Source organism: Chelmon rostratus, chromosome 16, assembly GCF_017976325.1.
Source record: "Chelmon rostratus isolate fCheRos1 chromosome 16, fCheRos1.pri, whole genome shotgun sequence".
Classification (NCBI taxonomy): Eukaryota; Metazoa; Chordata; class Actinopteri; order Chaetodontiformes; family Chaetodontidae; genus Chelmon; species Chelmon rostratus.
In genome coordinates, this window is record NC_055673.1 from 18367202 (window position 1) to 18391535 (window position 24334).

Sequence of the window (24334 nt, forward strand, 5' to 3'; positions counted from 1 at the left end):
GAGAGTATCCATCACATTGCTTCACGAGTCACCTGCAGGTGGAGACTGGTGCAGCTGAAGGAGACGGCCATGCCACTACATCTGCAAAGCTCAAGAGTGTAAAACCCCTCCGGTTAAACTGAGTGTGTGAGGGGGGCGCGGGGGAAGTCTCTGGGATCAGTTTGGGATCAGATTTCAGGGGATAGGAGATGGCGTTGTTCTCAAAGTGTGTGCAAAAATACTTGTCAGACTACTGCTGGAACATGAACCCTTTTTTGTTTGTACATTTTCAGTTTTTCTTCGGTTCTGACCTTAAATTTTGCAATATAGCTTCCTCTTTAATCCTACTTATTTTTCATCTGCTGCTTGTGTTTCACTTGTTTTAATATATATCTATATTTTCTTTTCTGGCTTTTTTTTTTCTCTTTTCTTACTTTACAAAATGAGAGACAGAATGATGGACAGCTGACAATATATATAATTATTTTCCTCTTCTTAGTATCAACAGGTCTTTCTTAACCTGGAGTTGGTTTTCTTTGTTCGTTGTAAACAAACAGGTTTATCAGCCACTGGTGCTTGTTTCCTCCTCCGCTTTTTTTTTCCTCCTCCTTCAAGTGCTCTCCCTCTCTCCTCCCCTCTCTCCTCCGCTCTCCTCTTCCTCATTGCAGGAGGGCCCTGATTTGTTTGGAGGTGCTGTCATCATTTAGATGCCGTGTCGTATACCTGGAGAAGAAGACAACAAAGACAGATGCACGCGTCACGTCTCCGTGTATCTTTTCCTCTGCTGCTGAAACACACACACACACACTTTCACACCCACCTCAGTGCGTTCAGAAGTCCCTCCACGCTGTTGGACGGCTGCTCTTTCAGCACCTTGATGCAGCCCTTCATCTGCCCGACACAAAGACAACACAGGGCGTTAGAGAAAGGTCAGCAGCCTCGGGTTCACCTCAGTTCCTGCTGCTGCAGCCACACCATGACTCAAAAACACATTATTTATAACAGTAAGCGACCTCGTCTACCAGTGCAATGTTAAACATGTATAATGCATGTGTCTTTATAAGGTTAGACCTGTCGTTCCTAACCTTCCCGGCTTGTTGCTGGACATGAATCACAGAGTGATTTTTTTGCTCCTCAGACAAGAAAAAGCTCAAACTTCATTTTATGAAACAGCAATATTTTCTCTCTCTATCTTGATTCATCATGAGACGCCTCACATTTACGCTGGGACCCCTTTAACTCAGTATGAAGGCCTACAGTGAGTGTGCTGATCAGCCTTTAATGCTGATTAGTAATAATGTGCATTATCTTTGACTTTTGTTATCTGAACAAAATATTGTGTGATAAAGATTTGAAGAATTAAATTATTTTTTCCATCACCTGAAACTGACTAACACAATCATTTTGGTGGGTCAGCAGCTTCTAAAGGCAGAACTGGACAGCTGCTGGTTTACTTGACTGTAAAGAAGAAACACCTCACACCACGCTGTGACGATGTATCATCAGCAAGAAATTAAGTTCTGACGAAAGCACATCATGCATACTTGCGTGCCACAGCGTCAGTTTAAAAGTCATTCAAGATTTATTCTAAAAAACAAAACATATTGATCTCTCAGGTCTACTACTTTAACTATGACTGGCTTCCTTCACATTAGAGGTGGATGACTGGCCAATATCCTACTTTTAATGGAAGCCAAATCTAAAAATCTGATTTAAAACATTTGGCATGTATTTCATACGGGTCTGTGCAAGCAGGTTATTACAACCCATGTTTGTATGTTTGTTTATTTGTTAATTTTTAGGCTGCAACCTCTAGCGGCTGCAGTAATTATGACGGAGCAAAAGAGGATCTTAGGTGATGTAGTATAAAGGGCAAGAAAGTGTGGTGGATGGATGGTCAAACAAACACTGGACTTTCACCCAGGAGGCCACTGTTATGTCCTGTGTGAAGCCAAAAGTCAACCTACTCTCCAATGATCATATACGGCGTGTTGTTTTTGGGGGTTACTGGCAGTCGACCTATTCTCTCGTTCAGGCACGAGGACGTGTTGGTCTGTTTGTACTCACGTCGATTTTGGAGGTCTTGGCAAAGGCCCCGACGGGGTGAACGTGATCATAGAGAATGATGACTCCCACCATCACCCTCATGCAGAACAGCATGGTGTCTGTGTTGGTGAACCGACAGCGGTACTCCCTGCGACGGAGGCATTGATGGAGGAGAAGAGTTTAACAAGAAGAAAATTGTTAAATAATGACCAGAGGAGAGGAGGGGACGCAGAGTCATGGCAGATTGCTGTGAGTTGAAGCACTTTGTGATTGCCTTGACAAGTTGCTGATGACTTTTCATCCACATAAAGACATCTAATAAAAATGATAAACCGTTTTAAATTCAGCATGAAGGACTCTGTGAATGATTTACTCTTTGAATGAGCGTTGTTCAGTCTATTGAATTAGCGGCTCAAACTTGAGAAGGCCTCTTTTGTATTCATTTTGAAAGGGCTTGTTAATTAAAATCTAAGCTTCTGACCTTCGAAGAGAGGGACAAGGGGAGAAGATTGGGGAGGGGACGTTAAAAAGAAGGGAAAAGTGTGGACAGTACTCACGGAGTCTCCAGCATGACACGGCACACACAGGCCATGGTGCTCAGGCAGTCTGTGGTGTCCTCGATGGGCAGGGTCTTATTCTGAAGGAAAGGAAAAAGAGAAATCAGCACGTGGAATGACTCTCATTTGAATGTTCGGAAATTAGATAAACACTGAGAGTGTTTGTCCTTTCCCTCGCCAACAAATGCAAAATGCTCCACCACAAGGTGGAGACAAAGCACGACCGCAGGGTTTAAGGCACAAGGTTGGCAAAGCCACTTCACTAAGAGGCAATCATGGCCAGCGTGTCCTCTAAATGTTGCATGAGTCTCAGACGTATTGAGGTGTAAAGCTGGGAAAAGACTGCTTCTTCCACACTAAAATACTGTTTTGACAGCAAAGGTGAGGAGAGGTTTTCACGCAACAGGGCACCTGAGGTGAAGACTCAAGCGTGCAAGGACATCCACTCACCGAACTCCACAACTCACAACCAAACCTCATATCAGCACCACTGATAAGGATCAGTTGTATATGTTTTATGTAGTGTGGTTTATAAAGATAGACTTTTTTTATGGTGTAATAACACTAATCTTAATAGTTACATGGTGATTTACAGTATTTTCACTGCTGTTCTCTAAGATTGTTTGCTCTGGTCTGCACATCCTCTCTGCTCATTCGGCACAGGACGCCTTGACATCGACCGCAGCTGCATCACGAGCAAACACGAGTGTAGGTAAGGTGATCAGCAGAGTCACGTAGTAACTGGTCAGTCCCTGATTCATGTTTGATCAAGCAATAGTGTGTCTTTGCTCTGTTTCACTGATTTCAGTAGTTATCCAAAGGAGGAACTCTTAATTCCACCACATTTATTTGACACATACACTACATATATACACTAATGGAAGACCGAAACTGATGCAGCAGATGCAGAGATATCATCTTTTTCATTTTATTCCATATCTCGTTCTTTCTTGTCAAAACCCGCCGCCTACATTGCTCACAACTCTCGAGGCAGTTTGCCAGCTCAGCTCCCTCTGAAGCCACAAACTGCTTTTACCTGTGCAGTTGTACTCCACAGCACCTGTTAACACACTTTGATGTCTCATATTGGACTTCCCTTTTTTGATTTTACCTCCAAAACATCGGATAAGATTATAAATTATGACACACTGTTGTAGATTAAACTACCCATCAGTGTATGATAGTTCAAGTAGCTCCACCATACCAAACTATAACAATCTTAATTAAGCATAAATGAATCAGTACTAATAATCCAAGTCCAAATCATATATCAAGTCTTGATAAAGTAGAGGAACATATGGATCTGACTTTTGAATTGGAAATCTACCTCTGACACAAACTTGGTGGTGGCATTACTCAGAGTCTTCAGCATTGGTGTTGCTTCAGCGTAGAACAGGGACATCCGATTGGCCATCTCGTTGTTAACTTCGTTCTCCGCTTCCAGCTGTGTGCCAACACAAAACGGACATCTTTAAAAAGCATTAACCATGAACTGCACCCAGTCCAGCAATCACGTCATCCAGTGAGGATGATCTGATAGGAGCTTGTACATCTCTTTCTGTTGTAAGGAGACAACGAGTTCCTCCACTGCAGCCGTTAATGATTTAAGAGAGAAACTGAAGCCACGCAGCTTAAGATGAACATTTGATCATGTGTGCAACATAAACAGCCTGAGCCAGATCGTGTCTCCAAGGCCTCACCTGCTGGTTGTTCAGCCTGTTCCTGCTTATAGTCCTTCTATAGTAGCTGAAGTCATTCTGAATGGCTGGATTTGTCATCTGCATGGTGAGAAAAGAGGTGATTTTGATTTTCAAAAGGCAACTAAAGGAAGGTATTGATTTTTCAGGACAGTAAAGGTCAGCTTCCGAGGGCTGTAATTAGATCAAGAATCATTCCCTTCACCTTTAGTTCATCAAAGCTGAGCGTAAAATGAAGGATCTCAGCGAACTGTTTGGCCAGGGCCTGCTCTCTCTCCAGGTGCTGCATGGGAGCGTACGGCGGGCTGGTCAGCGCCTCCAGCAGGCTGCGCAAGGCATTCTCTGCAAACATACTTAGATGTCAGAAATGTATCTGCACGAGCTGAAATCTGTGCGTCACACTGCTGCTACACGCTTTTATCTCCTCGTGTTCAGGCCGCTGTAAGTCTCTGTAATCTGGCCTGGATCCGAAGTCTCCCTCATGTCACCAGATTTTAACAACAAAATGCAGCAGTAGCAGGATTTAAACAGATCAGAAATCACTTCGCTACAGTTCTTTTGCCTCCTCACAGGAGATCAGTGGGCACCTGTTGGGCTTTTTGAACTGAACCCAGCACTTTTAAAGTGCAGTGGGATCTGGCCTCGGGCAGTTAAACAGACCTTTGGATCCCCTCTGAGAGCAGGGTTCAGGTCCCCAAACAGGGCCTTTCTGGCTAAGATGTAACAACACATCAGGATCAGGATTAATTCTCATGACTTTGGTGACTCCTTAAAGAGTGCGCAGCTGATTTAGCATTGAGCTCCTGTAACTGTTAAACTCATGGTGGACAGTTTAAAAAAAGATTAAAATCAATGTGGCAGAACCAGAGATGCTGTATTTTTTATTCCATGCGTTGGGGGTGCTGTGCTAGTCATAGCTTACATAGCCTCAACTAATTAACAAGAGTAAGCATGATAATAATAAAGTGAGATGGTGGATATGGTAAAAGGCATTCTAGATGTTTTCTTTAGAAGCATGTTTGCATGGTGATGCTGGCATGTCAGTGAAAGCAGTGCCGTGTGTTAAGTGCAGCCTCATGGAGCCGCTGGCATGGCTGCAGGCTTTTAGTCTGAACATTAAGCTTGTTGAGATGGATGTTTTCACAGTGCAGCATTCACTGACTGGGAAAGTTAGAAAAGTGGGAACAGAAGTGGTAATATTGACTAAACTGAAAGAACATATACAGCGGCACCCCACAGAGATCACACTGTGGCCGGAGCATCCCTGTGGACCCGGTATCGGTGACCAGACATGTCCACTGCGTCACGTATGCTATTGAACCCAAGCCTTTCCATTGCTTTGCTGCCGCTAACAAATCAGACACCAGAGCTGGACCTCAGAGGCTGTATGTGGTAGTAATGCCTCAGAAGCAAAATCCCCAGAGGCCCCATCCCTTCCTCTGCATTAAAAATGTATGAAGGCCTTCTATAAATACAGCGCTGAAGTGTTTCATCTAAAGGGCCTGGGCAGAAACCCCACTCTCCCTCTTGCTGTTAGCACAGACCGCATGGTCCCTACCCTGAGCACTCATTCCTGAGGGTATACTGACAGACTGCTGTACACCTGTTTGTTTACTGTACGTGCAACCTTTTAACCTCTCATCGTCCAATTTCATCAAATACATCAATTGAAAAAGATCTTCTAGTTCGTATTCTCCTGATCATTAAGATTTGATCCCGTTCTCTCCATTAGGAGGGCGGGAAGACAATGTCTACAAGATATCTATTGTACTGTATCTCATGGATACATTAGCGCTGATACATTATCATTAATTATTAGTTAGCCCTCTTTCTATGGTAAGCTGAGAACACGATGTCCATGAGATCGAAGTATTATTGGAAGGGAGAGCAGAGGCGGCAGCCAAACTCTATTCCTCTGCTCATACTTCTCTCTCTCTACTCTGCCCGTCTCTCCCTCCGTGTTGGACGACCATGTACCACTGTTTCCGTAGCAACGGCTGCCTGGCTGCTAGGTCAGGATGCTGCGGAGATGGCTGAGAGGACATCATAGCGTGTGTATGTGTGCGCGTGTGTGTGTGTATGAGTGTGCATTAAGGAATGCTGCCGGGCTGAAACTGCATGTAAAATCGCAATGGTGGTACATAGCAACATGGAGTGGAGCTGTGAAGCAACACTGACAGTACAGGCCGAGCTTCTCCCCATTGCTAGTGAAGATAAGAGCCCCCCCCCCGTTCATCGCCTTCGAATTAATCTGCCTCTTGTTTGAGGTTCAGTAAAACATGTACAATGTGTTCACTCCACTGAAAGCAGTTTCTGTATTATTCAGGGCTTCAGTGTATTAACAGTAGCTGTCTGTCACATATATGTCACATCCTGTCGCGGTAGAATAGCTGTCAAAAAGACAACAAAAACAACAGCTTGTGTTGCCGTGCAGTATTCATCTGTGAGACCGGTGCTGAACATGTCAGGAATTCTCTACGCGTCTATGTGCTACAAAGACAAGATCGAGCTCTTACAGCTTCACCAGAATGCAACAAAGGCTCATTTCAGCCTGAGCAAAGAGACGTGAATGTGATGGTGCCTCTCTTTGCGTGCGCGTCCTTCACCTCCTATTCTACTGCTGTTACATCTTCCTTCCTCTGACTCGAAGCCCATACAGCACTTTCACCCACCCAGGTGATGTAAGGTACTTTGCGGCAGCCATAATCAAGGCCTTGCTTCTTTGATAACTGTCTGACAGCAAAAAAAAAAAAAAAAAACTGTTTCAAAATTCAGATTTTGGTTGAAGCTATAATTCCTGCTGCTACTGGACCTCCAATATGGCCACCAGAGAGTGTGTGACATCACTTGAAATTGCTCTATAGACTGTGCTTAATAGCCGTGCTCACCCAGTCGGAGGGAGAACTCGTAGAACCGCTTCAGTTTGGCCACCAGGGGGCAGACTGCGTTCCAGGCCTTCTCCTGCAGAGCGAGGTCGCCTGGGTTCTGGATGGCCTGTGGGCAAGGAACACAGGCAGAAGCGCAGATGTTACTTTCAAAAAGGATTTAAAAACCCTCCCCATCTCCTCTGTCCTCTCTTCCTCAAAGCAATGTTTTACTTTAGGAACATTTTTACTTTCAACCCTTTCACTATGCTGATTTCAGTTCAGCAAAAATGGAAATATCAAAGATTCTGTATCACATGGCATTTACCATGACCTAATATCCACTCAATGACATATCACTGTATTATTTGGTTATTGTAAAAACTGATTGGACTGCTGTTACTCTATATTTTTCTTATGATCAACACTACAGTATCAACTATGCATCAGTTCATCTCTCAGTGCTTCACAACTTTCTACCACTTCTGTGGCACTCAGCCCCAACCCATCTGTTCCTATTGAAGAATGCATCATTCTTAAAAACAGCTCACTTAATCAGCTGGGCACTGTAGTTTTAGCAAATGTTACACATGGGAGTAGTGCATTAGTTGGGGGACTATTTCCAGTCCTGAATTAATACACATTTGCCAGTGAGTGTTTACAGCAGCTGGGGAGTGTGTGTAGGATTTACTGAAGATAAACTGCAGTAGTCATGTTAATCGTAATGAAGCAACGTGTCACCGGTGCAATGCTGCGACGCATTTTTGTGTTTTTACAGGTTTTTGCAACAATAGAGACACAAATGAATGAGTTACTGCAGGTAATACTTGTTAGAGGGATCAGTTCATTATTGGTTTTGTGGTTTTATGGGATTATTGACATTATGAAAATACAGAATATTGCCAGACATTTCCTTTCATGGCCTCACATCCCTACAACAGTGAAGATTTAGTACTGGGTTGCATGTTAAAAGGAAAAACAGCGATCAAGCTCGGTGAAATATGGCTTACAAAAATAGAGTCTGCCTATGTGACTGCTCTTAAGAAATGCGTCCAAGTCCTCGAGGTTAGGAAGCAAGGAGAGGAAACGATTCAGCACTATTTGTTAACAAGTCGAGAAATGCCAGCAGCTGAGCAATCAGCAGCAATCGCTCATGCTGCAGCGGGAAGTGGTTTGCAGTGATGTGTCGCTGAGCAAAAGCTGAACCTGAACACACCAAAGCTGGTGTTCATCAGCATACCAGCTTTCTAACGGATGATATTTGTGCCTCTACCGCAGCATTGCCACCAAAAACAACATATTGCATGAAATGTTTGTTTGAAAAATACTTTCACACGTTTCTGTTTTTGCCCATATTTACTGCATGGTACACTACATGTCAGAAATTCACCCTGGCAGGCCATGTGAATCACACATGAGCGTTATTTCTCTTTTTTTCGCTGCGGCTCGGCTGCTTATTGATGCTCAGCCCTTATTGACTGCTCACTTCTCGTATCTCCTGGCCCGCGCCATTATAGGACTGCAGCTCGGCCAGGATCCCATGAGCCTCCTCCAGCACGGCGCTGACCTGGTTCCACACGGCTGTCTCTGCCTCCGTGGGCTGGGCATCTGGGAGAGGAGGAAGGAAGGGAAGTACAGAGGGAAGGAGAGAAAGAGGAAGAGGGAGCGCGGGAAGTGAAAGTGTGATGTAAGGTCCGGGTGGGGATGAAAACATGGAGGGGGAGGTGGCAGTAAAGAGGGAGGGATAGATGAAGAGGAAGGAGGGAGGAAAAAGAGAGAAGATTTAAGGAGAGAAGGAGGTTGTTGATGAAGGGAGAGCTAAAAAGATGATATCCTGGAAGGCCAGATAAAAGCCTTAGATAACTAATTACGTGCATTATGTGACTGCAATAAAAGCAAAATGTCCTACAAATGAAAATCACTGCATTTCATTGTGTTATTGAACATTGCAGCCGTACACGACCAAGGTCAAAATCTGGCCAGTGAATGGATGATCCAATTTACCCAGCATAGAAAAGAGACCTGCAAGCCATGCTCTGTCACACAGTGAGGTTTGATTACAGTGTGTGGTCGACCAATAAGGACCACTTCAGGGAACTATTTGGATGAGGAGGATGTTACAGTTAGACAGTTAAACATTTAGATGGTTTTCAGGTGCTGGAAAAGTGCCTGGATTGCAGCACTTGGACAATGTGTCTGACTCCTGAACTGTAATCGCCTCAACTCTTCACCCAGTGGGGATTTATACAGGCCTGGATAGGTGTAATTGTGCCATCAGATTGATGGAATAGTCTTATCCATCTTTTTCTCACTTTCTATTCTCCCCTCCACATCTATGAATGAATACAGACAGATTTTTTTTTGCCCTTGAGGTTTAATTGTGAGAACTGTTAAAACAAACAAGCAGCGGGGAGGACAACCTCTGGGCCCGCTCACTCTTTCTCTTACCGTTTCACACTGAGCAGCAGACGTACTGTAAACTCGGTGTTTTTGCCGCAGGGCAACTCCCAGTCGCGGTTCTGCTTTGTTTGCCCGCGTGGCGTGCCGCATGCATACAGGAGGGATTAAGTGTTTGAGCGACACAATTTAGGACGCGTCCTCTTGAGTCACCACTGCGTTTGGTTTTCTTTTCTTCAAGCTATCCATCTCGGAGTGTGACTCAGGTATAAAGTGAGAGTGGGAGTGTGCCCGGGAAGATCTCTGCATGCAGCAGCACCGCTGATTATTTTTGCACCCTGAGGCATTGCCTCCCTGCAGAGAAATAGTAATCATGGAGTATTTGCTATCCTACTTGCACACTGGCTGCCATAATAAGCACAGCGAGCACCGCTATTTTAGTGATGACTTCTCTCTAATGTGCTCCTGCAATTCTCTGGTAAACAACATATTTTGTTTACTAGGTACAGTAATAATTAAATGACTATAGCTTATACTCATAGCTTTAAAGGAAAAGTTCACTTTCCAGCTGAGCTAGATGAGACAATCAATACCCTTCTTATTCCTGTGCACTGAATATGACCCTGGAGCCAAGAGACCGTCATCTTAGCTTAGTGTAAAGCCTGGAAGCAGCTACAGTACAGTACAGTTGTTGCCTTTGACCAGAGCCAGTCTAGCCTTTTCCAGTCTTTATCTTATGCTAAGCTAAGATAAGCCAACTAACTCCTGTCTGTAGCCTCAATAGTGAAATTAAAAAAGTCAAATTAAAAAGACACATTCCAAATTATTCCTTGAAGGAGTCTGTGTTGCTTAGTTTAGTATGTGGGGATGAAGGTTTCCTTGTAATGCTGGACATGGTGACCACCATTATTCCAATATTAAATAACAGATAATTTAAATAAGAAATTAACCATATTTTTTATTCTGTCGTCAGATTTGCTCCTGATCCTTCCAAAGGTTTTAACATGGTATAATGATTACCATTAGCCATGAATGGGTTCATGAGAGCTCAGTATAGAGTTTAAACCAAACTTGAAGCTGTGTGACAGAGGTGACTGTGTCTCTGGGTTGAGAAGGAGAGCTCACAGATGGTTGTGGGTGTGTGTGTGTGTGTGTGTGTGTCAGGGGGGTTGGGGTGGGGGGACATGTCTAAAGATGCCTGTGTCTGACTCATTCCATTTGCATTTGAAGTACAATGAATCACAGGCATAATAAATGAAGGGTAAATTCAGCCTGTTTGACAGCTGACATCTCTTGCCAGCAGTGAGCTCTCCCACTCCCACTGTAACAGACAGTCAGTGGAAGAGGAGGAAGTCAGTTGTTAAAGGGGGGAAAGTGGTTGAGGAAAGGCAGAATATGTTGGAATACACTGCAAAATATGTCCATCTTAGCATTTAGTCTCATAATCATCACATTTGTCTTAAAATCTTCTGTATGATTTGTTTTTGCCAAAAATTAATTATAGTAAACAATTGCTGCTAATCATCAGAGTGTCAGCTTTGCCATTAGCCGTGTTTCCATGTAATTACCAAGCAAACTTGTAGCAAACATTTGAATGTCCCATAAAAGAAAAGAGAAGTGAAAATAGTTTAAGTTTAAGTTTCCATCAACTGGTTTTGAGTTATAAAACCAACAAAGGCCACACAACGCGTAGTCAGAAGGTGGCGATGCAGGCGACGTTACTCATTGCTGCAATAAACAGAGCAGAGATCGAGAAACGGAAACGGCCAGTTGTCTGTCAACCGCCAATAAATCTCAAAGAAAAAGAAGAGAATAAAGAAACAAAACCAGCTGTGGGCTTGGCTTTCCCCTGTCATTGTTGCTGCAGCCTGCTGTGTCGGCGGCGGCGGTCTTTGTGGTTGCGGGGTCAGCGGCGTCTGTGAGCGGGACAGGGCGGCGGGCTAGCTAGCTGACACCCCTAGCTCTGTCCCTGCTCTGAAAATGCTGCAGCACTTTTTCATTTGTCATTAATTTTTATTCGAAATCTACACGCTTGATTTCTCGCCTCAAAAACTGACAAAAGTTAATGTTGTGATGAAATAGCGTACGCAAATCTTCCCATCGTAGGGCCAGTTGCTTGCTGTGATTTTTGCCAAAATCAGCACGACATCCAGGTATTTTTTTTTAACACTGCAGATTTTGCATTAGCTTGCATACTGCATGCCACGTGCAAAATTTTGGCCAGATCTGTATGTGGTGCTAGTAGTAAGCAGTGTCAAATACAACCTGTTTATTCTTCTTATTCTTCTCTTGGAGTGGAAACAGCTGATCAGTCATGTGGGTTAAGTGTTCCCTGCGGCAGAACTTATTTGGAAAAGCTGCTTCTTTCTTGGTTTAGGTGCGTTAGCTCTTTGAAAAAGGCAAAAACCACCTCAAGCGAACAAAAAATCTTTCTCGTGAAATTGAGGCACCGTTTTTGAACCTATTGGAAAGAAAAAAACGGTGCATTCAACGGTAATGGAAACATGGCTACTGTGTACATGTTCACTTGCTGATGTTAGCATTCAGTTCAACAAGAGCTGCTGACATGTTTGATTCTCATTAACTCAAAAATGTTTGATTTGTTGCCAAGACTACAGAAGATTTTAACACTGGGTGCTAGAGTGAAATGAGCTGTTAAGACGGACATGTTCACACTCGAAAGTGCAGAATTCACTGAAGGGGTGGCTCTATTTACCAACCTCCTTCTTTTTCTTTCACTTTTTCTTCATCAGCACACATCATTTAGAGTAATGCACGCACACACACATATACACACAGATAGGTCAGACATACAATAGGTCAGACAATAGGGGATGAGGAGATGAGGAGGTGGAGGGATGACGACAGACGTTTTGTTAGCCATCATCATCCCCGAGCAACACAAACCCACACAGGACTGGCATTCAGTTGATTTCTCCTCTGTTTTTGTCACTTAGGAGCCGAGATCAAAGCATTATTGTTGTCATTTTGCTACAGCGTCACCATCGTCATTGTGCATCTGTCTGCACCTAATAAGATGTGGCGTGTGTGAATAAGACCCTTTAAAAAGAAGCCAAATGACTTTCAAATGCCGGTCCCTGGAGCAGAAATCAAAAGATAAAGAGGAGGGCTAGGAGGAGAAGAGCCGAGGAAGGAGGAAGGGGTAAATAAGGACGTAAAGATGACACAGTGGCCAGCTAAGATCAGTGGAATGAGGAAAACAAAGCAAAGGCAACAAAGAGAAAGGGATAACTTAAAAAAATAAGAAGCGGATGGTCTCACGTTCAAAGTCAAGGAAAACTATTGGGCCATGCTCAAGTTCGGCGCAAGCCAGCACTTTCAGGAGGTTTCCCATGAGCCCCCTGGAACAGAGAGAGGGGAGAAGTCTGTGGGTGATGAGGGGACGGGTGTCGGGGTTGTGCCTGTGTTTTCGTGTGTCTGTGTGTGAGTTGTATGTGTGTGTGGTGTGTGAGAGGTGATGTGTCGGGGTGGGGGACTGGATGAGAGGGGGCTGCTGGAATGGCATGGTGGAGGTGTGTCCTGGGTGATGCATGGCAACACGGACACAGAGCTTCTTTAATCCCACTCCTATGGTATTTTTTTTACAGCTTTCTTTAAATACGAATAAGTCATTTGATGTCACCGAGGATGGCAAAAGGTCAAATGTTACAGAGAATGTGTGAGAATGGAACAAAGAGGAGAGAAAGTCCAATTAACTCAATTTTCATTTGCAGAATTTTGTTCGAAAACATATACAATTAAAATTATATATAAGAATTTACTCCTTACTTTTTGGCACAAATCTTATAATATATGAAGAATCAAACATAATAATAATAACAACAAAAATGATGATAATGATAATAAACAGAGAGAATGAGAATAATTGATAAAACTAATGAATTAAATGTAAAATTGGTCTCAAATAATTATTGGTTTATCTATTTCTATGTAGTTTGTGGCCAATTTTGTTGAAAAACATTGATAAGAATATACTCCCTAAAATCACTTTCTATAAAAGTGCACACTTGCATGTAGAAAGGAGTCAAAGCCGGATATACTGTATAGAAGTTAGAATATACAGTATATACAGTATGTAAGTGAGTTGTAGCCTTCCTCTTGGAAAATGGATAATGTTGTTTAAACAGATAAAACTTGCTTGCTTGACTCTAATTGTCTATGTACCATTTTATATATTCCTACGCACCATATATTTATACCATCATTGCATAGAAGAGCATCAGAAAGCACTGAGAGTGGGACCAGAGAGCATCTGATAATGACAAACCACACCCACAACACCACTCCATCACACCATCAACAACTCAGCAGCTCGCATCCAAATATACCCCCCCTGACCCCGGCCGGCGACCTCCCACTGAACACCTCCGCTGCACACATGTGCTCTCACACTTCAAGCACACAGACACGTGCACGCACCCCGGTGCTCACTTACTTTCAAAGTCCAGGAAAAAATGTGGACAGTTCTCTAAATCCTTGCCAAGGACCTTAATGAGGTTCCCCATGGCTGGCGACCTGGACGGGAGGAAACAACAAAATGCATACAGTACGCAGAACCTGGCAGTGCTCATGAAAATACACAGCATGCACACGGAGAACACAGCAGGTTTCTTTTTTTTTTTTTTTTACCCATCTGCACTCTTCTAAGCATTCCTTCTTCCTCTCCTCCTCCATCCTTCTGTCTAAGCAATATGTCCAGGGCCAAGTCAGCCGTTCCACACATAAATGACACTGATCACAGTTCGCATCCCATACACAGTGTGTGCTGTATTCGATTAGAGGGGGGCCTAAATCCAGTAGCTAATCATTTAGCTCACTCATTGGGAGTTACTAGAGCTGAGCAGTGGTTTTATTCCATTTACATTACTATAGTAACCTAATAAAAGCCTGCTATGTGCGGGCTACTTTCTCCTAATGCCCTTCATGTACAGCAGTCTATGGATGCTTTATGATGAGCTCTTTATACTTCATACCCAAAGGCCAGATGCCAGCGCTTTATGAAACCAATGATGCAAGTTATATCAGATTATACTGCAGGTCAGACACGCAAGATCAGCATGCTTGCACGTTCGTATACAGCAGTATACGAACGTGCAAGCATGCTGACCAAACAAAACCAGACCAAACAACACATGTCTAGTGTTTTAGAATTTAAGACAACGACGGTCGTCCCCGGTTTCGACCTCTTCAATCCCATGCAGGCCAGGCAGTGTAAGCTCACTACACTGTGGTGTCAGATATATTGTTGGGTTTTTTTTGATGGCATTTACAAGAATCCACCGTGCCTGAATGAAAACAGCCCGTCAGAGCCAGTTGATGGTTGAGTCTCTGGTCGGCAAATACCGATGGCTTGTTGACCTTTGACGACATGGGAATGAGACTCAGCAAACAACTATCTTTCTCCAGAACTGCCTACTGCACCTTTAAAAGGCTACTAAATACATTTTCATTACCATCAGATAATTCACAAATTGTTAAGCATTCCTTTTTACTGTTCTGTAATTACTTAGTCTGAAGCTATTAAAAAATAGCACCGAATATGATGTAACATGAGACAAAACTACTTTTTGTTGCTTATTCTATTCACGCTGCTATACTCAAAACGTTACTTATTAAATATTTCAGGCTGAATTTTAGAATTGTGTTCAGGACATCTATAATATTTCTATTTGACTGAATGCTGCAACCATAAAAAATGTGGTGTCAAGCGTTAGAATATGTCAAACATTGTCAGCATCATACGGTTTCAGTGACGAGAGGGAACAAGCTGATGCAGAATACAGATGTGATATTGTCAGACAGTGTGAAATAGCATGATTTTGACAAACTCAAAGCGAATTAAAGGGGAAATTGAAGGAAAATGGGTGTGGAGGGATCAGAGAGGAGGAGGACTGAGAGGCCACCTGCAGACTTGCGTTTATGTCGCATAAAAAAAACACCCCATAAACACAAAAGCGGAGTGGAATCCAGCATTTAACACCGACTCTCATCTGTGCGGGTATGAAAGTCTCTTCTCGATCATAGAGGGATTTCAGCGGCAGAAGGTAAACAGCCAAGTTTCACTTCCTCGGCAGTACGCTGTGTTGATGTGCAACGTTAGCACACAGCAGAGGCCTATCAGTTTCGCCCCTGCTAGACTGATTTATGGCCGGCATTAGCATGTTCGTGAGATGCCACCAACAAAAAAAAAAGCCCAGCGTTTTTGCTGTTACTCAGCAAGAACGGGTGTTGCAATGCAGCACTGAGGTACAGATGGACAGGGGGATGGAGTTACACCGTCTAGTCGCTGAGACAGCTTGCTGACATTCTCCAAAGTGGCGACTTCTCTTTCAGATGAGTACTGTACTGCACTGTATCTACTGGATTATAAGTTTACTTTGTCTCCAGGGGGCGGAGACAGAGCTATATGCTGAGTCACTGCTGTAACCTGTGAGCATCAGTCCAAACATGTAAAGCGCACCCTGTCTCCTCCTGACTTTTCGACCACCTGCTCCAAGATAGCAGGGAGCTGTGAATAAATGAATTTCAGATTCGCATCTTCAGCCTGACAAGGTGATTGCAAAGGAGAAGTCGAGCTGAGATTCAGATCAGAGCCTCGTGTGAAGCAGCGAAAGCTTTCCTGACATGGGAATGGGTGAGCGTGTGTCAGAGGTAGCCGCACACCGGCCTCGCACACACATTAACACACGTATACCGAGTCTGGAGCAGCATGTGGTCCATCCGAGAGCAGAGCTCGGCTGACGGTTGCCAGGATACCGTTGGCCTGGTGATATCGTCTGCTCGTCTCAGCAGAAGATGTGGAAAAAAAAGGCATCCAGTTTGCTCACACACTGGACCAGTTGCTTGCAACAGTGATCGGATGCACCAGCCTTGACTACCTGAACAGCAGTCAGCCTTTGTATTTATAGCAGAGCACATATGGTAAACACAAAAAGCCCTGCCAAGCCTCAAAAAACAGGAAATCAAGAAACGAACCAACAGCTCTCTCTTCTTACCCTCTTTTCCTACGAATGACTCGCCTCTTCCTTTATCTGCAGCCCTCAGTTTCTTCTCCCCGTCCCGTCTTTGTCCGCCCTGCTTTGTGTAGCCGTTGCTGTGAGTAAATCCCAGGTTAGTGAGGTTAGAGCGTTGACTGCGGTCCCACAGCAGCGCTGGTGGCTGTTTTTCTCAGAGGCTGATGTAAACTTCTGCTCTCGCTCTTTCTCCCTCTGTCTCTCTCTGTGTATCTCCGTCCACTTCACACTTCTCTTTTTCAGCCATCTATTTAAAGGCTTGTGGTTTTCTCTGGTTGCTCTGTGTGCTAGATGCTGCTTTTTGTGTTATGTATTTTTTCTTCTCAAGCGAGTTTGTAGAACAGGATACTCATCTGCCGGGTGAGTTTGTTGTTATAAAGAGCATAAGATATATCAATGCTATTTACATTCCTGTCTGTTTCCTCGGGATGTATTGTCCAGACTTGTGAGTCCGTATCTTTCCAGTTCATACGCAAACAGAGAAAACTCCTTCTCTCTTTTCGTTTTTTGACATCAGAATGGGTTCCTCAAAAATATCCCCTTCAGCTCTCCTCTCTGCCTCACTTCTCTATTTCGCCCCTCAGCAGCACTCTCCCGGCTCCTCAGGCCTCGTCTTGTCACAGCACATCTCTGTCACGGTGCCATTCAGTCTCACTGGTGGCCCTTAGGTGCAAACGAATCTAAGTGGCAGAAAGGGAACGGCGACCGGGCTGCGCAAACACACATTTCCTGGCGTCCTTAATGTGCATTAAAAACCACTGGATGTATCACTGTTTGAACATTAAGACATGGCATTCTGTGAATTAGGAAGTGTGCTCGATGGCCACTGGTTGCAGTTTCTCTTACACGCAAACACATGTATTGCTTACAGTCGGCAAGCGCGAAAGTGGAGTAAAGTGCTTCTCTTATGCAACTGCAGAGCGCACACAGCTCTCATCTGTAGTCCGGCAGGAGAAACCGAACCGAGGGGCTCCTCGAGCCTTAATAAAGACACGGCTCGGCTCCCACATGGCGTCTGAAAAGCAAACCTGGTCCAGACTGGGAGCCAAGCGGCAGAGCGAGGCCTCCCGGCTTCCTTTCAGCTCTTACTGAAAGATTCCTCCTGTTACACACCAGGAGCTTCATCAGTGTGGCTTTGCTGAGCACAGAAACAGCTCTGCTCGTCGTTGCCAAGTCTAACATCTATTAACTCACCAATAATGCCATCTGAACGCCCTTTCTCCATCTGCGTCTCTTTCTCTCTGCTTCGAACCACAATGATCTCTCTTTCTGTCGCACACTGGCTGAATAGGTATTCAGTGGCCGGTAAATCAAACCCGCTCAGCAGCTGCACTGTACACAACGGATGCAGCGACTGTACTCTCCCAGGTCTCATCTTTCCTCTCCACTCATCACTGTTTCCTCATTCCTAAACTGTCCATCCGTCTCCTCCCTCTCTAAGTCGCCCATATGGTGCTTCTCTGCTGTGTCCTTATTTTTTTTCTTTATGTTTTTCGCTGTATTTTTCCACTCCTCATTTTTCATTCCTACCTTCGCTTGTATTTATCCCTCTGGAACACTTCACTGCATCAACCAGGGCTTGTCAGCTGCACACAGTGGTTACAGCATCAGCACCCACCACCTGCCAAAGAGACAGACAGATAGACAGAGAGAAAGAGAAATTAACATAAAATTCAACATCACATGCAGTACAGCGTCTGGAAACGAAGGAATGCAGACGTCTTGACTTTGGTTCTATGAGGCACTGAGTCAACAATAGCAAAGAAAAGCAAGATACAAAGAGAGCCATAAAGAGCCAATACAGAGTAAAAAATCATGTAATAAGGCTGGTGTGCTAATTTGTCTTCATTATAGGTGAGGATATGATTTTACCTTGCCAGCTTTGCAGAGACACTGGATATACCTAGATTGAAGATGCTGCTGCATCTTAAAGTGTTATTAGTCTATAGTTTAAACCTGAAATAAGTGTTTTTTTCCACTTGAGAACAGCAGAAACAACCTGTGATCACAGCGTTAACATATTACCACCGAAGCTGATGGAGTGAGCATGTTATGATGGAGTGATGCCATTTGAGCCATAAAGATTCTGCGGTCCAAAATGTTCATGGACCACGGTCAGAAACAATAGAGCTTATGAAATGATCAGTATTACCCTTCCAAAAGCTCAATTAGTCTAATCTGAGAACCGAGAAGGTGCTTCTTTCTTTCCCGCTTTTACATTTCAATAACGGACTAAGCTTGTTAAGCTTATCCCATTGATCGTGCGTCTGTCACAACTCCAGCGCCGTCTTACCCGCGGACTGTTGTAACTATTAACACTACCGCTGCTGCCCTTGCATCATTGAATCTCATCAAAAGAGAGTGCAGACAGGAGAGAGGCGGGGGCCTTTGCAGAATAGTTGCCAGGGAAACACAGCCTCTTATTCCCATGGCAACACACAGTTGGATACTGCTCTGTGCTATCAATCAGGTGGATTCGATGGATGGATGGATGGATGGACTATACTCTCCTTAATCTCCAGAGTGTGTGAGACACCAGAGCATTGCCTTTCATACAGTGGGGGTTGTAAACTACACCGTCCACTTCTGGAATTACATGTCCTCTACCTTACATAGGGACTTTCATTTTGACTGTGTGCTCTCTTCAAGTAAATTGCCTAATGCTTATTGATCTCTCCTTGCAGTGAAAGGGCAAAGATCAAGTCTTGCACCGGATGCTGAGGTCAAGAGAGGTGACAACTTGAACTGAGACACTGAGGTCAATAAGTTAAGAGAGTTAAGGGAAACTACATCTTTTAAGTGATATTGTTTTTTCTGCTTGGTAGAGTCTTCAACCCCTTGATCTTTAAAACGGACATGAATTGGTCGGTAAACTTTGTCTGCACATGATTCTCAAATGTCAACACAGAGAGGCCCTCAGAAACTCATGTACATTTCTCACGTTATAAACCACAGAGAAGACATCGTCATGAAAGAAAAATCAGCTATAGGCAGCTGTTGTCGTGACTATTCATGGATTTATCAGACCAAATTGAGAGCAGACACATAATTTTACTCCAGCTTCAGGGCCCCGACGACACATTTTGATGGATTACTACTTTCAATTCTGCTAATTAGTTGAGTGCTTTAGTTTGCTGTCTAAACTCAAGCCACCTGGTTGCGTTCGGAGCGCTGCTTAATCTGATCCATACACAAACTTCTATTTCTGTCTCTGTACTTGATGACAGGACTTAATACACTTTGATCAGCCTGAGTTCATCTCAGTCACATTCCAGTAAAAACAGGATGCCTAGTAGGTGTAAAGTGGTCTTTTTGATAAATGGCTCCACATAGTAACTGGCTTATGTGGCTTACGGGTTAAGATGTCGACCAGGATCTGCAGTGTCATCGGTTTGAATACAACCTGGGACCTTTGTTGCATCATCTCTACTGTCCATCTAGTCCACCACAAGGCTTCAGACCAGATTCAGTGATAATAATTAAAAAAACCCTCACCATTAGCATTGTTGGTGCTGCTTTGCAAAGATTCTCAAAGTGTGTGGAGCCCCCCACTGTGAGGATGAACGTGATTCTTTGAAAAGATATTCCCTCATTTTGTGTTTTGATGGTGGGAGATGAGAGTGCTGTCGAACACGAAGTCTCCCACAGCTGTTAAACTGATCTGAGATCTGGTGCTTTGCAGTCGCATATCAATCTATTGTTTCTGCTAAAGTTGAGTCGGGTTTTTCCTTTAATTTATCCCTTGATTGTGTGAATGCAATGTTTTCTTCTGTTTTCTTTTTTTCCTTGAAGTATTAAAAGCCAAAACTAATTGATCACATTCCAGGAAGACTTCACTTTGAAATTGGCACTGCCACTTAAGGAGCCCCGTCATGAATCAGTGTCACGCTAATCAAATATTAGACTACTCTGCAGTCTCCAGAGAGCAGGCATTGAAAGAAAGGTCTAGCCGAATGGAGGGACAGTCTTTAAATACAGTTGCTTTTTCAGCGACTTCAGAGCCAATGAGTTTTTCTGAAAGAGGTGGTGTGAGAGCTGGAGGGTCTCAGGAGGAACAGGGGACAGATCACAAAGTCGTTGTATGCAGACATCTGTCTGTTCAGCCGTCTGTTCTGTTGAGGGTCCATGCTACTTAGCTCATGTTAGTTCAGCTCACTGAACAGGTCTTCTTTAGAAAAAAAAACACTGCTGATTATATCTCTTCTCGCTCCCTCTCTCCATCTCTTTCACTCCTCTCAACCTTTCGCCTGCTCTCTCGACACACCCCTCTCTCCACCCCCTGTTCACTCCGAGCCCCGCTTTTATGCACTCGCTCATTCACTCATCTTCTCTCTGCACACCTTCTGACCTCTTCCTCTGTTACTGTGTCTTTTATATCCTCCCTCCATCCTTTCTGCCTTTGTTCTCAGCATATTCTCCCTAAAGGTAGAGAGGAGTGCAGGAGTTCTGCTGTTAAATCATGTGTGTTTTTCGGAGGAAGGAGGGGTAAAGACGAGGACGTGGACTGAAATAGACACCCACCTAAACTCTGTTAATGTTTGAAGAAAATGTGTTTAACTTTATAAGGCTGACAGAAATTATATACTGCACATTGTTGGTGTACTGTATACTGCTGGTGGTATGTTGGAAAGTGATGGCACACACTGGAGGTCAGATTTGTAGGAGGAAAGGTGAAAAGATGGCAGGAAAGTGAAGGAAAGGAAACAAGTCACAAGCCGAGGAGAGAAGAGGAGAAGGAGAGGAGAAAAAGGAAGAGGCTGGTGGAGGAGAGAAATAAAAGGGCCGGAAAGGAGAGAGGAGAGGAGAGGAGAGGAGAGGAGAGGAGAGGAGAGGAGCGATGCGTTGACAAAGAGCTAGTTTCAGGAGTATTATCAGGAGTAATGGGAGGTGGCAGTGTCAGACCCAGCTAGACCATCGCTAAGGATTGACCGACGATGGAATGTTACAGCCAATTTGCCTCAGGGCCACACACACACACACACACACACACATACATTCATACACACTTAGGACCTCGCTGAGGTGAGGAGGGAAAGAGGAGCACAAGAGCTGAGCGTGAGAGCAAAGGATGGAGCGCGAGAGAGCGAAAGAGAGATGGAAATGGAAGGTGGAGGTTAAGATTCTTCGGCATCACCCCTCCCCCCTCTTCCTCTCTCGCTCTCTCCCTCTCTCTCTCTCTCACACACACACACACACACACACTGACTGAGTCTGAGTCCAGCGCAGCGCAGCACACGGTGCCTCATGAAAGGGCGATTGCAAATGAGCATTGTGATTCTGTGCTGTGAGGCTGACAAAGAAAAAAGGGGAGGATAGAGTGAAAGACAGAAAAAATGACAGAGAGAGAGAGAGAGAGAGAGAGAGCGGGTATGGCATGTTTAAACTGCACATGAATCCATTTTCATTGTGTTACATGCTTCAGTGTGATCTCTTTTTTTGACTGAAATGAAGAACTGGGGCAGCAACTGAGGGATTTCATGGCTTCTTTGCTCAGAGGTGGATAAAAACCAGGCTCTACTGTCTCTATTGTGTATATCCATTAAGTGCGTTTGCATTTGTTGTACAGTATCCTGCTTGTAAAAGTGTCCAAAATGAGTCGAGTCTTGTAATAATATAATGCAGTTTCACTGCACCTTATTCGTTCTGTTCTTGCCACAGAGATGAATATATTCCTTGTATTTAATGTAGCCATTAATATTTGAGTACCAAAATTTGGCTCAGAGGCATTTTGAACCTTGAAAAAGCAGAGTTCAAAAAAATTACAGTCTTGAATTTCAATTTCCAGAGCTGTTTCCTCTCTGAGCTTTGGCTGTCTGAGGATGGATAGAGTAAAATATCTTTATCTTTATTTGTAATGCGGGCTGGTAGTCGACAGCTGTGGGAGCGCTGCAGTCTTTTAGGGAGTCTACATGCACTGGTATGAGAGCTCTTCATATGTGTACAGGCACATGTGTGCTGCTGCAATTGCTGTGACTGTCGTTGCAACCCCCTCTTCCCTTGTCCTTCCCTGACTCCCTGCTATCTGTAAACAAAGAGAGAAGCGATGTACGTCTGTACAGCCAGCCACTCTTTGTCCCTGATGGACTGCTTCCACGCTGCTTGTATCAGTCAGGCCAGCGTTTGTGCGTGTGTTTATATGTGAAGTTAATTTCATTGTGATGAAAATAAAATTATTTTGAGGTGAATTGGTGGTTATGGCTCAAGTGGAAGAGCAGGTTGTCCACCAATCAGAAGATCAGGGGTTCGATCTCCGACTCCTCCAGGCTGCACGTTGAAGTCCCAGTGGCTGTCCAGTGTGTGTGTGTGTGTGGCATGTGTTGTAAAGCACTTTGAGTGGATCTGTAGACTAGAAAAGCACTCTAGAAATGAAGTCCATTTGCTATTTGTGTGTGTGATGCCTGTGCATACAGTATGTTTGTGTGTGCATATTCACCTGAGATTGAATTGGATTAATTTGGTTTGCATTGAGCTGGTTTAAATTGGACTAAGTGTGTGTGTGAGAGAGAAAGAGTAAAACAGAGAGTGGGCAGCAAGGACTACTATAAAACAGTACATAAAGGCAGTCTGAACTCAACTCCCTGGTGTCTGGCTGTCTTGTGATTGTCCTCTCTCCTTCAACTCTCCTTCACTCTTTCAGTCCATTCATTTCTGTCTGCCTGTCCTTTTGTCTGTCCACTTGCCTGCTGATGTTTTTGCCTGCGCGCACGCCAGCCATTGTTCTCTTCTCTTCTTCTTCTTCTTCTTCTAACACAATCATATATTTAGGTTGTGTAGCGATCAGAAATCTAAATCCTCTCTTGTCCTTTGCCTCATAACTCATCTCTCATTCAGTCCCCTTCAATTTTTGTCTTCTTCACCTTTATTGGACAGTAACTGATAGAACAGACACAGACAAAAAACATGCCGAGAGGGAGACGGGTATGACGTGCAATGTCCAGCCAGGATCAAGCCAGGGACGTTGGGGTATGTATTTAACACACCATTTAAAATTCTTAGCAGGTTCTGAGGAGAAATGGAAAAAATGGCAAAAGAAAGTAAATCGAATCAAATCATAATGCACTCTGCAATGCTTGTGGTGCTGCTGCGCACACATTTGTATCACAATGGAAACAGACAAAAGTAAGGGTAGTGAAAGAGCTCCAGAGGGATCTTGGAAAACCAAAATGGTATCAAATCTTTAGAAAAACACTTTGCTTTTTCTTGCACAAAACAGTAGCGAAGCCTCATTCCAGACCTCTGAATCACATGTCGGATTTTTCAGCATGTAGGTTCGGTGTTGTGCTCATTAATAGCTGTTTCCCTGGTTGCGAAACCCTTTGGAGGTGGGACTATAAATGGTGTCTGGACTGGCAAGTCTTTCTCTGCCAGGCCAGAAAAATGGTGAAGGAAAAATAGCTACGAAATGGCAACGTGCATGGACGAGGTCAATGCAGCCATACAGGCTGTTTACTTAAAAATATTTTAAACAGCATAGTTTTTCAGTGTGAAAAACCTTAAGTTAACTGCTGTTAGCAATGTCACAGCTTCTGTGTTGACTGCGTAACATCTTAGTGTGCTGGATACGTCACTCACTACTGCATAATAGCAGAAAACAACTAACACGAAGTAATTAAAAGCTATGTGAGAGCAGACCTGAACTCATCAGGCCCAGCTTGGGTCCTTCTCTCCACACTAATTAGAATAATGGAGTGAAAACCAAAGTGCTACTAAGTCTGATGATCAGGCTCACAGTAAAGTACAGCAATGTTTTGTACAGCACA

At 44.0% G+C, this 24334-nt stretch overlaps 1 protein-coding gene across 4 annotated transcripts in view; it reads right to left on the reverse strand.

The window, feature by feature from the left end:
• Positions 1 to 402: 402 nt before the first annotated feature.
• fam49al (family with sequence similarity 49 member A, like) overlaps positions 403 to 24334 on the reverse strand; it is a 31245-nt gene continuing 7313 nt past the window's right edge. Inside the window, exons 1-12 of one of the 4 annotated variants that reach the window (XM_041955103.1) lie at positions 16557 to 17026; positions 13997 to 14076; positions 12823 to 12902; positions 8630 to 8751; positions 7168 to 7273; positions 4485 to 4621; positions 4283 to 4360; positions 3910 to 4026; positions 2583 to 2662; positions 2047 to 2173; positions 800 to 870; positions 403 to 702 (exon numbers count right to left, since the gene is read on the reverse strand). In XM_041955103.1, the coding sequence (XP_041811037.1) occupies positions 639 to 702; positions 800 to 870; positions 2047 to 2173; positions 2583 to 2662; positions 3910 to 4026; positions 4283 to 4360; positions 4485 to 4621; positions 7168 to 7273; positions 8630 to 8751; positions 12823 to 12895 (975 nt within the window). In that variant the 5' untranslated portion in view covers positions 12896 to 12902; positions 13997 to 14076; positions 16557 to 17026 and the 3' untranslated portion in view covers positions 403 to 638. Of the gene's footprint in view, positions 703 to 799; positions 871 to 2046; positions 2174 to 2582; positions 2663 to 3909; positions 4027 to 4282; positions 4361 to 4484; positions 4622 to 7167; positions 7274 to 8629; positions 8752 to 12822; positions 12903 to 13996; positions 14077 to 16556; positions 17027 to 18104; positions 18196 to 24334 lie in introns of those variants that run through there. The other 3 variants (XM_041955102.1, XM_041955101.1, XM_041955104.1) reach the window with 3 other exon arrangements.